The sequence below is a fragment of the Crocodylus siamensis genome, chromosome 1 (assembly GCF_052110815.1).
Source record: "Crocodylus siamensis isolate JL-2025a chromosome 1, ASM5211081v1, whole genome shotgun sequence".
NCBI classification, from domain to species: Eukaryota; Metazoa; Chordata; order Crocodylia; family Crocodylidae; genus Crocodylus; species Crocodylus siamensis.
This window is the reverse complement of record NC_143395.1, coordinates 168360484-168376402: the sequence shown is the minus strand read 5'-3', so window position 1 is coordinate 168376402 and position 15919 is coordinate 168360484. Positions and strand designations below refer to the sequence as shown.

At 40.3% G+C, this 15919-nt stretch overlaps 1 protein-coding gene across 2 annotated transcripts in view; it reads left to right on the top strand.

The window, feature by feature from the left end:
• Positions 1 to 15919, top strand: part of IARS2 (isoleucyl-tRNA synthetase 2, mitochondrial) — a 61323-nt gene that overhangs the window by 17358 nt on the left and 28046 nt on the right. For both annotated transcript variants that reach the window (XM_090048655.1, XM_090048649.1), the window contains exons 11-12: positions 21 to 172; positions 1601 to 1761. In XM_090048655.1, coding sequence (XP_089904781.1) covers positions 21 to 172; positions 1601 to 1761 — 313 coding nt within the window. The remainder of the gene's footprint in view (positions 1 to 20; positions 173 to 1600; positions 1762 to 15919) is intronic.

Here is a 15919-nt window from a genome sequence, read left to right as displayed (position 1 = left end):
CCAATTATTTTTCTCCCTAGTTATTCAGATGCTTCAAGCAGCAAAGAGTTTATTAAAAGAGGAGAGATATGTACATAGCTATCCATATGACTGGAGGACTAAGAAACCTGTGATTATTCGTGCCAGCAAACAGTGGTTTGTAAATACAGCAAATATCAAGGCTACCACCCAGGTATAAAGCTTCATCAGTTTGCTTTTTGTGGAGAGTTTAGGAATGTTAATGATGCATGGGATTTTTGACTAACATGGTCTTTCTCTACACTTCTCCAGAACTTCACCCCCCTCCCATAGTGTCTACAAAAACTGAACTGTTAATGGAAATCCTTGTAATAGAATTTTTGTCCATCTGATGCCCACAGTGGGCTGTGGTGTTATCCTCAACCTGTACATTTAGAAGGAAAGTTGTATAACTCAATAGTTAGGGCAATTAATGGAACTTGGGAGGTTCATTTTGCCATTCTACAAGAGACTTTGTATGATGGTTGAGCAATCACTCAGTCAGATCTTATTCTACCTTTTAGGCATCTAAGTGGTTCTTAAGCATATTAGTATCTAATCACAATTCAATACCACCCTGTTCAAGACCTTAAAAACTCATTAATACATCTGCTTCCATTGATCTTAGTCCTAAGACAAAGCAGCAAGGGAAGAGGAGGAGGACACATCCAGCTTTTGTGTTAAGTTTTCCAGGGACTCAAGCAGGTGGACTGAGATAACAATTAGACACTTAAGTGGCATAGCGTCTGGTTATCTGTTTCTCTGAGCTAGATCTGGAAAGATATTTAGGCATATCAACTTTTGCTGAAATTAGTGGGAGTTAAGGTGCCTAAATACTTTTTAGATCTGGCCCTCAGTGCTTTAGGGGCATATCTGTAAAATAAGGAGAAGTGTTCCCTGCCTGGGAAAAGCTCTGAGTTAATGATTTGTGAGATGCCCAGATACTGCAGTAATGTGAGCTATAGAAAAGTGGCTGAAAGGACCAGTGTCTGTCTTCCTTCACAAAAATGTTCTTAAAATATTCTGTTTTTCTTCCTTTGATAAGCAGCACAGTATTTTTAAGATACTGTGACAACAACTTGTATAACTACGTTACTGAATGGTTTGGTCCACAGTACAACATTTTGCTAATTGACTTAAGTAAGTCAGTAGTATGAAAAGATCAGACTACCTAATCAACATGGCTATGATGGCAGAACCCCTAGGGTGGAGATAGCTATACTAACCAGTGAAGACATCTGTAATCTTAAAGGATGTCATTCAGGGATCTGGTGCAACTATTCCAGCAGGAAACTCTCTTCTGCCATTACATGCCACAAATCCACAAGGGGGCTCTGCTGTCATAATAACTATGCCAGTGTAACTATAGCTGTATCAGCTCCATAGTGTAGACAAGTCCTAAGAACTTACATAAGAAATATGAGTGGTGGAAACATCCGTCAGATAAATTTTACACGTGGTAACTGGTTTGTAGCATGTTAATTTCAACATGTAAAGAATCATGCCTGTAATTCTTAATGGACTGGGAGGGGAACAGCATCCTTTTAGTTGGTTGTTGATTTCTGTCCAAGACTAAACCAATCTATTTGTGATTGTTTCATAGGAAGTGTTAAAAAAAGTGAAATTTGTTCCTGCATCAGGACAGAAAAGAATGCTAGAAATGCTGGACAGACGGACATTTTGGTGTATATCAAGACAAAGGTGTTGGGGTGTTCCAATTCCAGTGTTCTATCATAAGACAACAGGAGAATCCCTCATAAATAGGTAATTTTTATATAACTAAATAAATGGCAGTATCTGTTGCTCCATAATGTAGAAAGCATTGAAGCCTCAAACTATCTAAATGTGAATAAATCTGTTTTAGTTCACAGCTGAATGTATTTTAATATAGTTGTTTATATTGGGTGAAAAAAGAGATACCGGTGGCTCATTACTGATTTGTGGTTTATAGGTAGGTAGTCTGGTTCTGCCTCATGCCCCATGTGCAGCAGTCAACTGAAGATGCTTGATCACATTTGTAATTGTTTAATAAGGTTACTAGAGCTTTGTTTTTTGTGGGGGGTTTTAATATTTACATGAACTTGAATGAGTGCTGGAGCCTGAATAGATTGTGACTAGTCTTGGCACTGTGATCTGAATACTTCAAATATTTGTCACAATGATTTCTGAGACTAAGGAGTTGATAGTGTAGTGATGAAAAAGCTTGATCAAATTCAGGGCAGAACAAGAAGCAAAGTTCTAATTCAAAGTTAGTTTGGAAAGATAACTTCTATTTCCTGTTTAGCGGATATAAACATGATTGTAAGGCAGCCACCTCCAAATTAGGACTTCCTATTCTTATGAATACTAAAAGCTATAAGGGAAGAGGGGCATTAGATGGGTCAGTTTGCCTTACATAAATTGTCTTTACCCTAGCATTCAGTCTCTATACCCCTGTGAGGTACAAGACGCTGGGCAGCATTTCCAGTATGGCATTTCTTATGTTCCTGTGTTTTGAAGCGTGGGTTGTCAAACAGTTAGGTCACTTATACCCATTTAGATTTTTCAGATGTTCACCTTTTTGTTTCTAACATCTTTTCTATTCTGTAATGTTAAGATAACTAGTTCACTGAAAAAAGATTTCAGTTCTTCAGAACCATACCACTCCAAATAAAACTTTGTCCCAAGTTTTAAAATAAATGTCAGTTAAGTGCAATGCTATCTAAGAAGCAATGAAACAAAAGAAAATTGTTTTCCATTGTTTTGTATTAAGATTCTTTCTCTTAAAGCTCAAAGTGAAACTTGTGAAGCACACTTTTGCCTCATGAGAGCACTGCTTTCAATTTTTGGAGCAGGTATTGTAAATAGTTATAAAAGCATAAGAACTAACATTTAGTGGGTCAGGCCATAGGTCCATCTTTCCCAGTATCCTGTGTCACACAGTGGCAGGGAGTAGATGCTTAAAGGGAGAGTGAATTAGGTATGACCAGGGTTTTTCCCCACTATATTCCTCTCTCCCTTGCAACCTGTAGCAGTCTAAAAGATTGCCATGTAAAAATGGCATTGGATGGTTTCCATATTCATTGTTTCATCACTTTCCTTATTTGATTTTGGAGTCAGTTTTAACCCTCAAATACAACAGCATAATTCCACTTTTTGGGGTTCTTGACCTCAATGATCTTTGTGCAAATTCATTTTAAAGCTAATAAGGGTATACAGGTAAAAATAATTAGAACTTGGATTGTATAGTCTTTTTTTAATTACTGTAATAACCTGGATTCTTGCAAATGTACTTGATTTCCAGAATCAAAGGTGAGTTCCAGACTGATCAAATCTGGTATGGAAGTTAAGACGCAATGAATATGCAACCTAATACTGCATTTAATCCTGCTGGACTGTAAATTCTACTTGTTTTTTACTGCTCTATATTTGCTAACAGAGTTTGAGTAAGGTTCAAGTTTTTTCTTTAACACCAGTACAGAAAGGTTCTATTTATAGTGTTAAATACCATCTCTTACATGGTGAAGTAATTCATCCATTTTAAAAAAACATTAATTAAATACTTCAAATTTATATGAAGTATCCTTTTGTGTATGTGAGCCCCCCATAGTTTATCTGGAAAGTAACCTGTTAAAGAGTGTTCTGCTTTTAGTATTGTAGAATTACATTTAAAAGGGCTATTTAATTTTATGTAGGATTTTTTGTTTTGTTTTTAAATGCAACTCAAATTAGGAATTGGTTAACAAGTTATGAAAATATGCCTTAATCAGTATTTCCTCAGAACTTGCAGGGAAACATCATAATCTGCACTAATAACAAAAGAGTTATTTAGCCAGACAACTGAACTTACTGAAGGTAGTAATGTATGGGAATTCTTCTTTGGTTATTGCTGTCTTAAAGGAAGTAAAGTGCATATATACCAAAAGGTGTGCCTTTGCAAACCTTTGTGCGGTGTCTCACTGTTGCTAGTCATAAGAACAGCAGCATTGTCAGGTCACTTCTATGTGGAAAGCATTGCACTAAACCAACAACTCCACCCTTGTGTAAGCAGATATCAGCCCATTTTTTCACAAAGAATGTCAATGGAAAAGCAATGCATGTGGGTGGAGAAAAAAGACAATATAGCACAGGAGATTAAAGGGCAAAACACAGGAAAAAGTCTTGTATGGTTGAAAATTCAGGTTTATTTTCTTTGGTTGCCACACATTCTTGACATTTTATTTTAAAAATATAAATCACAAGCGACGAATTACAAATTAGTGCTGTCAAACATACTCTTCTAAATAGAAGAACTGACAGTAAAGTTTCTTTAAATTAGTCACACCACATTACTGGAATCAGTAGTGAAGGTGTGCAGAATATTGGCCTACAGAAATGACAGACAAACTTAGAATACACAGTCTGTCAATTCATAGGTCATTTTCCTGCACAACAGTTCTCATTAATGTATACAGTAGTTATTTGTGTTTTGTCTTGTTTGGCTGGCTGTTTTAAATTACAGTACAGAGCACAAATATGATGTAATGCATTTCATGCCTTTTTTCCTATAAATGAGCAGCTCTGGTATTAAAACAAAATAACCCAAAAAGCTGTCATTTACAAAAAACACAACCAAACTATTTACGTAAGTGTTTAGCGAAGTTTCAGTTGGCAGCTGCTCCATGTCTGTGAGTAGCTGTCAAAAGTAACAGCATCTCCACTGGAAGTCAGCGTAGTCCACATGGAGTTGCTGTTACATTTGAAAGTACTGCTGGTCAGTCTCGAATGATTCCTCATGCTTATTGCATCTAAACTGTTTTTATTAAAATAGTTGTATTCAAGTAAACCAGTAGATATTACCATACAAATCTGGACGTGCCCACAGCCTACCATTTTTTTTTAAGTCCACAGAGGTTTTCCTTTGCCACATGTGCTTCAGTGGATTGAGGATTTAAGAGATTTGCACATCTATCTTTAGTTTTAACTTGAACGTCAAGAACTAGATTCTCATCCTGAATGCATTTATGTTCTAATACCAGCTCTCACTTCAGAATCTGTTTGTTGTCAGTCCTGTGTGACTTGCAGCCATTTTGGATGTACAGCCCCAAGCTTATCATCTAGAATTTAAAATTGGCCTAAATTGTACAAACTGTCTTTTGAATAAAGAGAATCCTACCCAATGTTTTAATTGCAGCATGTTTAAATCATGGGCTAAAAAGTTCTTGTAACACATCAGTTTTCCACATCCTACACAGAAGAGAGGGAGAGAAGAAAAGTTATTCACTACATTGCCATTTTCAAATAAGGATTTTTAAGAATGCAAGCAGTAGAAGTCTGCATGTAATTAAAAAAAATTAGAAAGCTTGAATTTAAGTAATTGACTGTTTCCAACACAAGCTTTTAAAAGTAAATATCGTTAATTAGACTTCTTGACATTTTGAAGGAGCAACACCGTCCTGGGGACTAAATGGGGTTTTTTATTGTGGTTTTTTGTTTTTGTTTTTTGTTTTTAAAAGAAAGCCAAAAACCAAAGGCTAAGATTTAGAATAGGAGCACATATAAAACAACAGATATGATATATGCAATTTGGAGAATATTTGAGTGCTACTTAGCTGTACTGATTCATTTTTTCTAAGTATTGATATTGTTATACTATGCTATAATATACCGAAGTCCTAGGTATGTTCTCTCTCTTTTTTTATTATTATTAATTACCAATTAGTTTTGTTGTCATTTGCACATTACACACAAAATCAAGTTACAAAGTTACATGCAAAATTACAAAGTAAATTTTATTAACTGTCCTGTGTGGGGTACTAAAAGCATTTCAGGAAGTTAACATCAGCAACTTACCTCTTGCCAAGTACTGTCTTGCAAATTGTTCCTCTATATATATGCATGCAAAAGAGAATCTATCTCATACTCCTTTTTGTTGTATGGAGAGAGAGAGAGGACCAAGAACTGTTTTCTTCTCCTTCCAGCAATCCCCTTAATACTGCTTAATTTCCGATAACACTAAATAAGCATTCAGCACAATCAATATCGGAGTTCAGAATGATTGGCTGGTGTCATGGTACCATGAATTACCTCATGGTTTTTCACTGTTTAAAAAAAAGCTAGCAGTTGACACGTAATGCAGGTTCTTTTAGATAGTGTTTGGATCTAGGGCAAAGTTTTACAATGGGCTTGCAGCTCATTCTCTGAATTACGGCACTCATTACAGCATATGGTTGCAAAGTGATAAGTAGCTATATGAGGAAGGTGGCAACTTGCAATTTTGGGTTATTGTGTATTGCCTTCATTTTTTAAGATTCTACATACAACGCATTCTCTGTCAATATAACAGGAAGAACACTGTTGTCCTTCATAAAGATCTTGAGGAAAGGTCAAAGAAGTGCCTTTTTAAGATCTGTGAAGAAGGGAAAGGTTAAGTGTAACTGTATCTTTGGAAACTTTGGCATCAGCTGCAGAATTCTTTTTTAAATGCTTAATTGTATATTACTTACAGTTTCCTAAAAAATGTTTAAAGAAAAATAAATTTGAAATTGCTGAAACTTTTATAAATAGTTTAATTCATCATAAGTTGAGATATTGGTCACCGATTAGTAAATCTGTCAATATTTGACTACTCTTATTTTCTACAATTATTATTTATCAGATTATTATGGTTATGTTATACTCTTAATCCATGCCAGCATCAGCAAAAAATTAAATCTCACTGTATATGAATAAACCATGTAAGCTTCTGTTCCATAGCATTATGCTTGGTAAAGGATAGACAACCCAAGTTATGTCTACAGTAATATATGTGTGCACCTCAGAAAATTACTTTGGGAAAAATATTATTGCAACATTACACATGCACAATGAAGACTAAAAATGGGGTTGGGTGTTTGAGTTTTTTTGGTTTGCTCCCCCGCCCCCCTTCTGTGGTCTATATAGGACAAGATTTCTCGTTACAGATGAGATTCTTTTTTTTTCTAAATTTTCCCATTAACTTCTTGCCCTTCTTGTACTATTTTTCTTCCAAATTTCCATAAAGTAGCCATACCTTAACTACCTCTTTGTTGAGTATCCAGGTGGGCTGTCTGTTCAAGTGTATTTGAAATAAACCAACTTTTTTCTTGGAAGGTAAAGTAGCTTACTGTAAATGTAAAGGAGTGTGAGCTTCATTGGTATAATGACCATATTCAATATGCTTTTAAAATTAGTTATAAACTAAGTCCATCTTGTTCTTATTTTTTTAAAAGCATATAAAAAATACCTTTTCTAGAAGAAGATATCAATGCTGTTTTGTAATATTTATCTGATTACATTGTAATTGATCCTAACAACTATTACTTATTCTTGCTCAGGGTTGAATACCCCCACTGCTTGTTGGCTGAGCTTATTTCTGTCACGTGGTTCCCTTTCAGTGGAAGGGGTTTCTCTTTAAAACTTCTAGGAAAGTCCACTCTGCAGGCCTTTGAGAATGCCCATCAAGATGAATACTATTTTTTTTATAGCAGCAAACAGCAATCAGGCTTTCCTGTCAGTTGGTCTGCTTTTACAGGAAATCTTCCAGCACAGGCCATGACTGAAGGAGCTGATTGATGACTCTACAAGAAATATTACCTGTGCTCTGTCTTTCTAAGAGGATAGCCAAAGAGATTTTAGTGGGTATTGCCTATTCCTGAGCCTGGAGGACATAACATGTTAGCCCCTTTTGTTCATGTTTATGTGTAGACCTGATGATAGATTGCAGAATTCTGCAAGTTGCGGTGTTGTTAAATTTATAACGCATCACTTTTTCTTCAGGCTTCAGCAGCAAAATCTTGATTGTGCAAGATTGGGACTTCCATGTTGCATTAAACTGAAAAGTTGAATATAATTATAGGTCCTTCAATTAAGGGAAATTTTTCTACAGAATTTTTTCAAGCTGTTTTCAAGTTCTGGTATATCCCTAGACTTGTCTTTGTTTATGGGAATGCAAAAAATGAGCTTGATGAGACTTTTGAATTCTATATAGAGTTCACTCAAACTGGATTTGCAACCAGTGCTGAGTGCTTCAGTACAGTTGTAGTAAACTGTTAAACCTAGAAGGCAGGCAGCTTCATTTTCCTACAGGAAAAGCCTCCAAAGAGCTGCTGCAAAATTATAAAACAAGACCTCCAGTATCAAGCCTGGACACATACAAGTTCTAGTTCTGTATCTATGAAGAATGAATGTTTTCCATCAAATGAAAATCACTGTCTAAGAACCAGCTACCTCAGTACTTCATGCTGTCCTGCAGTTTATTCATATTTCAGTAGGCATGATTGAAAGCCATATCCTAAAGGTCAATGTTTGTGCCATATTCTAGCTCTGGAACTTCTGTCTTGTAGAGCTTGAGTGTGCCAGTTACTTACAAGAGGTGGCATGTATTTTTTTTTTTTTTTTTTTTTTTTTAGGCTCCTAAGGGACTATTTTATGATTCAAGAATTTCCTGCGTTTTTGAAGAAAAGTTGTTACTGTTACTCAGTGTTGTAAAGGGTAATCAGTTAAACACTGGGGCTACATCTATACATGCGGACATATCGGTTCATGGCACCACAGACCGTACAAGTTGCACATTAAACCATGAGCAATGCTGCTAATTTGCAGTGTTGGAACAACATTTACTACTGGGACTTCCTGGTAGCAAAAAAAAAAACCACGGTGGGGGCGGGAAAGCAGCACAAAGCATGCCAAAGTAGCATGTGCTGGGCTCCACTTGCTGCTCTCTGGCTGGTCGAGAGGTTGCCTCAGTGTGGGGGTACCTGCCAGCCAGCCTCACACTGAGACACCCCTCTCCCTCCCTCAGCACATGGCACGCTGTTCCAACCAGGTTCCAGGAGGAGCTGGGCATGGACAGTTTGCCCACAGCAGGACAGTGTATCCTGCAACAAAGCCCATGTGCAGGGGTATGCACTGCAGTAGAAAGTAGCAGTACAGATTTGTGCCACTACAAGTGCACATCCCTACTGGTCTGGACACAGCCTGCGAGTCCTTTACAGATGCAGATCTTGTGGGCTACATTTTATTCATGGTGCTATTCCACTGAAGGTGCAGTTCCACCACTCCCAGAAAGGATTAACTTGGCCCATAATGTAACCCTGCCCCTACCAGCTATAGTAAGGATCCCTTAATTAGAAAAATTTTGCAAGCTCTAAATCGATGCCAGAACCATTAGTCAAGATGGAGTTAACATTTCTGTTCAGCAGATCAGTGGCAAGAATAATTCCCCTTGCTGTGCACTGGAATTTTACCGAGTAATAAGAATGCTGCAGGGACATTACCAATGTTGTACTAAATCTTTTTATTTATGCATACCCCAGAAATCTAAGGGAAGGCCCATGAATGCTAATTGTTTTGTTCTGACTGAAATTTGAATTTACTGTTATTTTTATATAGGGAGACATTTTTGCATATTACGTTTTTGAGGTATACAAGTGTCTTGGGCCTTGGCTGTTCAGATGTTACTCCTGTTTAAAAAGCAGTGGGAACTTTGCTAACTGTGCAAATACAAGCCTCAACTCATAGGGTGGCGGGGAGGGGAGAGTGGAGCAGGGCTGGACCCAGAGTAGCAGGATGTGGGGTACAGCGGGGTCAGACCGGGAGTCAGGGGTGGAGCAGGGCTGGACCCAGAGTGGTGGGGAGGCATGGTCTAGAGTGGGACCAGACCTGGAGCAGTGTGGGGGGTGGGGGGGAGGGCTAGAGTGGGGCTGGACCTGGGGGGGGTTGAGGGGGCTAGAGCAGGGCAGGACATGGAGTAGGAGTGGAGTAAAGCGGAACTGGACCTGAAGCAATGGGGTGGGGAAGCAGTGCGGGAACAGACTGGAAGCAGGGGATGGAGCGGCACTGGACCTGGAGTAGCAGGAAGAGGGGGGTGGAGCAGGGCAGGACATGGAGTGGTGGGGGGGTGGGCTAGAGCAGGGTCAGATCTGGAGTGGTGGAGAAGGGTAAAGCAGGGCTGGAGCAGCGGGGTGGGGGTGGGTAAAGTGGGACCAGACTGGAAGTGGGGGGGTGGAGTGGGCTGGACCTGGGGAGGGGAGGAGGTAGAGCAGGGTTGGACCCAGAATGGGGGGGGAAGAGGTAGAGACCTGGAGCAGCAGGGGAGGGGGGAGGGTTGAGCAGGGCTGGCCCCAGAGTGGGGGGCAGGGGGACACAGGATGCAGGGCTTCATCCCTTCCCCCTTCCCCCCCTATTCTTGATGGGCAGTTTGCTAGTGTTGACATAAATTGCTTCAGCCTTACTCCTTTCCCTTTAAGAGAGACAGTCTAAATGACTCTATTGTATTCCTTAGACTCACTAAATCAATTTGTTGCTGCCTTTGGTTCCCCTCTGTGAGAATAAGTCCAGGGAAAATACTGGGATAAAAATCCCATAGTAGTAGGCATTCATTAACCTCTTCAGGAATCTAACTTGCGGGTAAATGCACAGACTGGATTTTGTTAAGTATGGTTTAAATGGGGACTGTGGATTCTTATGTCATTACCTGAACTAACTTTGACTCCTTTGTTCCTGTGGGTTTATTACTTGCTTGTTTGCCTCTCCCAGCACTGTCTCTTCCCCCCCCACTCCTTCCTCTGCCTTTTGTAGTGAAATGTCTCTCCTTATCCACTGTTTTCTGCATGTCCTTTTACAACATCTGATAAAGTGAGCTTGCATAAGTTTGTGCACACTCACGTTCATGTTAGTCTATAGGATACAGATGTACCCTGTCTAATAAACCAAGCTGACTGAGGTATACTTCTATTGATGAGATGCCTCCAAGGTAAAAAAGATATTCAGCATTTCTCAAATAGTAAATATAGCTGCTTTGTTAACATTGGTTGTCCACATAAAGGACTTTTTTCCACTTACCGTAGCACAGGCAGATTGGCTACTTTCTTGAATTTAAAAGAGTATCAGATAGATTTCCCATGTGACCCCACAAAAGGGAAGTTCTAGCTTTGCCAAAATAATAGCTTCGTCAAATGGTAAGTGTGAGGGTTTGGTTGAAAAACCTTACTCTGTCTGCTTGATCAGTATTGCATGGGAGAAACAATAAGCTTGGCTGCATTTTGTACACTTTTGCGGAAGAATATCTGAATTGGAGCTGCGGTGAAGGGCAAAATGTACACAGGAGAGCTGTCACCCACTGTAGAAGAAATCCATAAAAGAAATTTGCATATAGAGCTGCAGTTGTGAGAGTTGGATTAATCTTGTAAATATATTACTGTTTGGAGGGAGAAAATATTGTTTGTTGCTGAATTCTTCAGCGACCCTTCAGTGCATGGAGGAGTAAATACTTTTACGTTATTCTGCGCCAAAATATATAGCAACTTCTGTTTTTTCTGAAAGGCCATTACCTGGAGGTGTTTGCTTTCACGGCTACTGGAAGGTGCTGCTGGTTCAAGTTATGCTATCTGGATGTCTCTGCAGATGTGTTGAAAGAGCTTAAAGCAGAATAAAGCACTTTTTTGTACCTTGTTCGTTGCTGGCCAGTCTGGCATTAATGGAGTTGCTTCTCTAGTTGGCTGCAGGTGGTACAAATTAGTGTTAATACACTTTCTGTGCAGGAAATACATTAGTTCCATTGGTTTATACAGAATTGTTGCTGGTTTCCCTACAAGTAAGCCTATTACTGTAACTTCAGCTTAATGACCAACAGAGACCCTAACTGTTTTCTCTAAATTCTTATCTCACCCTATTGAATACTGATAATGTCACCTCATCTCTTCTCTGAGAGCCTGAGTTCACATGCCACAAACTGTTTGTAATAATGCCATATAATTATTATGGTGGTGTAGTCTGACTTCATCAGTAATGCAGATAAAATATTGCTTTGTGCTAAAGTCCACGTAGAAACTGAAACGGAACAATTTGTATTAGAGAAAGCTGGGTATAGTAATTTCTGTATTATTACAGTAGACATAGTTTAAGGCAGGGATTTCAAACTCGTTTATCCTGACTGGATCCCGACTCGAGGGCAAGTAGTTATGCAGAGGTTAATAACAGCCATTGCTTGCCCTGCTGCTGCCATCAACATGGGTGCTTCTTACCTCTGAAATTGTCAGGCCCCAACCCCAAATTCCTGGCCCCTCTAGGAGCCCTGGGGGCCGGGTGAAACATCTGACCTGTGGAGCATATCTTTGATTATTCCTGATTTAAGGTATAACAAAATGTCATATCTACTTATATGTCCTGTTTTGTCAAAAGAAACAATGCTTTTCTGGAATTCTCTTCTTGCAAACTGAAAACAGATTTCTGATGTCTAGAGAGATACAAGGCCTTAGATTTGACTCCTTTACATTCTCTAATGGAAATTGATTTTTTTTTTTAAATGCTTATTTCTCCTGTTGTGTGAGCTAACAAAGCATATGGGGACAAGATGAGAATCTCTCTTTAAAAAACCTAGTTAACCAACATATGTCAACCATACATTTAAAACAGGGGTTGAAAACTGGCCCACAGCATGCTTGGATCTGATAGGCAGCAGCACAGGGGATCAGCAGCATACAGCTTGGCCTGGTACATCCCCTGCCTCTTCATTCCATGCCTTGCTTTCAACTGCCACCACAACTATCCTCAGTCCCTATGGTGTGCACCTCTCATCATTGCTGCAGAACTTGTTCCTCCTCACTGCCATGGAGGATGGGAATTGGCGACCTTCATGCACAGTAGAGGTGGCTGCAGGCAACCTGGGTGCTACAGAGTGGGGCAACAGTGAGTCAGGTTGAAAGTTGTGGTCTGCTGCTCTAAAAGTATTTGTATTAATATATTTGGAAATGAATTTCTCCTTGCTTTACCTACCCCATCCAACAACTGGGTGCAGTACCAGTGCCCCATGTATTGCATGTTACAGAATGCCTTGCTGTTCTCTGAGACCCTATCTACATCAGAAGTCTCCAGTGTAAAACCACTTTGTTCCTTTACTCAGTTGGGCTAACTAAATTAGGGTGGGCGATTATTTGGGCTGTAGGGGGACACTTAAAGAGTTTGGTTGAGCTGTTGTGGGCAGGGGAGGTGGGGTGCTGACCTAGCATGGGCTCATCTGCCACCGCTGCTGCTGGGCCTGACCCCGCTGCACAGGCACACTGGCCTATCTGCCATCCCAGGTGCCGGACAGAGCAGGTGTGTGGGTTCTCTGTGGAGGACTGGGGCACATGACTTCTGAGGAGAGGCTGAGGGAACTGGGTTTATTTAGTCTGGAAAAGGGAACTAACAGGAGATTTAATAGCAGCTACCTGACAGCTGGTTTGAAAGAGGATGGAGCTAGACTGTTCTCAGTGATGGCAGATGACAGAACAAGGAGCACTAGTCTCAAGTTGCAGCAAAGGAGGTTTAGGTTAGATATTAGGAAGAATTTTCTCATTAAGAGGATAGAAAAACATTAGAACAGTTTACCCAGAGAGGTGGTGAAAGCTCCATCCTTGGAGGCTTTCAAAACCCAGCTAAACAAAGCCCTGGATGGGATGATCTAGTTGGGGCTGGTCCTGCTTTGAGCAGGGGGTTGGACTAGATAACCTCCCAAGGTCCCTTCCAACCCTCATTTTCTGTGATTCTGTAATTTGATTTCTATGATTATATTGATTACGTTTTTATGATTCTGTAATTCTACAACATTTGATACTTAGTTGAAACCTCCGTTTGGTGTCAGAGATGCAGGTTCTGCCACTGTTATGGCGGGAAGTAAAAACTAGCAAGCATTAAAGCTTTACTATAGAACAGGGATGTCCAACTTATTTTGCCCCATAGGCCAGATCAGGCCAACTAGTCCTGCACATTATGCAGCATGTACTAGCCTTGGTCCAGGGCTTGTGCAGAGCCAGCACAGACCACATAGTGCATGCAGCACTGAGGCTGGACCAGCCCTGCACTCTGATTGTGGCACTTGTGGGCTGGTCTGTGGACTGATCTGGACTGACTCCAGAGCCAGCCTGCAGAGCTGGTTAAGCCAGGCACTTCATGCAGTGTGTATCCCAGACCAGCCTGCTGTGCTGTGTGCAGTGCCTGAGCACCATATGCAGCATATGGCAGACCCACTCCACATGTTGCATGCAGTGCGTGGGTCCAGGGCTGGTGTGTGCCACATGCAGTATGTAGGGGTTAGTCTGAGACCCACTGGCCTGATCATAGGACTTCCCTGGCTGGATCCGGCCTGCAGACTGTATTTTTGACACCCTTGGTATAAAAGAAACTTCAACACTATTTTCTTCTTAGGCTTGCACTTTCACTGGCGTTTGTTTTTTGACATTTTTCTACTACCATTTAAATGACTCTGTCAGGGTGCAGCACAATATTAGTGCTGCATAGATGTCTAGGTGTTTGCACATGTTTCACACGATAAACCCAGATGTGAATCCCTAGTTTCCAAAACGTTTTGGCCTCCTGTGGTCTTTCTGAGGTTTTTTTGCAGCAGAAGAATTGCTCTATTGGTTTTCCGTAGTCAAGAAACAAGTGAAAGCTGAGAGCTGTCTTTTTCAGAGGGATTCCAAGAATCTAAAAAAAGATTGAGAACCCCTAGCCTAATGTTTCCTATTGCCATATGGAAACATGCGTTCTCCTGGTTACTACCAACTGTAGACTATTTTAGAAAAAATCTTAATGGATCTGGCCAAAGGTGGGTAGAAAACTGGGAAACTGAAGTAATTCAGTGACTGCTCCAAGGCCAAGAGTTATTGGTGAATTTGACAATACAGCTTGGAAGGCCCTGAGCTTAAGCTGTTTGAGGTGTCTTTAGTTGTTGCCAAAAAACACAAAGGGTGAAACTCCCATTGACCTCAGTTCACCTGGGGTTTCACCCAAGACTATAACTTGAGTCTTGAAAGTCAGCAAGCGGGGAAGTGGGGGAAGGAAATGAGACTTAAAAAAAAATGTAAGTCAGAGATTTTTTGTTCTTTTTACAGGAATAAAAATACCATATAGCTTGTGGACACAACAGTGATATTAGCTAATTAATTTATTAAAATAAAAAGCAAGTGTTAGTGGCATTTTAGACATAGGATTGTATGTAGGTCTAATTTCTAAGTTGAAACCAGAAGACTTTCATGTTTGGTTGAAAACAATATGCTCTCAAAACTGGTCTTTTTCAGAACTGTCTTTTTGTTTGCTTATTCAGTCTACAAATTGAGATCACTAATTGACTAGCAAGTGATCAAATAGACCTGATTTGACACTTTAACCACAATGTTGGGTAATTTTGCGGTCTTAAAGAAACCATAAAAGTAAGTGTATATACTTGGCACAGGAGCTATGAGGGCTACATGTTCAAGATCCTTTGTTAGAGAGGTGGTTCTACTGGGTCCATCTCTTCCATTCAAGGAATGCTTCACAGCATGTTTCTCAAAATATTTTACTATATAAACACCCAGAAAAAATGTCCAGTTGTTGGTGGCTTGTGACCAAGTTTGAAAACCACTGATTTAATGGCTTGGTTTATGTACACAGACACAGGGAACATACATGGCCCCATGAAGTGCCTTGTGGCTGAGGCTGGGTAGGTTAGCCAGGGTAGTGCACCTACTTAGCACAGCTATACTATATTTGATACCCAAGCTAGCTCATTTTCAGTGAGCTCAAGTACCTGGAGTACAGTTATGTGCTCTAAGACTTTGTACAAGGTGTTCAGTTCTACTGGAAGAAATTTCTTCTGGGAGCGGGACTGTACAAATGTTCCTCCATCCCCATGGCTGAAGAGCTTCACAAGCAAAGTCTTCAGCCAGGGGCACTAGAGGGCTGCTCCCTGGACCACTCCTGCCCTTAGGGGAGCCGATTTAATCAACAGCATGTCTTTTTCCTGCATGGGAAGGGGTCCATCTGTCAAAAGGCAATTGGCAGCTTCTGAAAAGCAGTAGCTGCCACACATCCAGGGACAGTTCTTGTCCCAGGATGGTCCCCCATCCCACCCACCATCAGCCTGATTAACATGAGGTGGTCATTCTCCCATGGTAGGAATCCTGCTGGTTCTCGCAGGAAATAG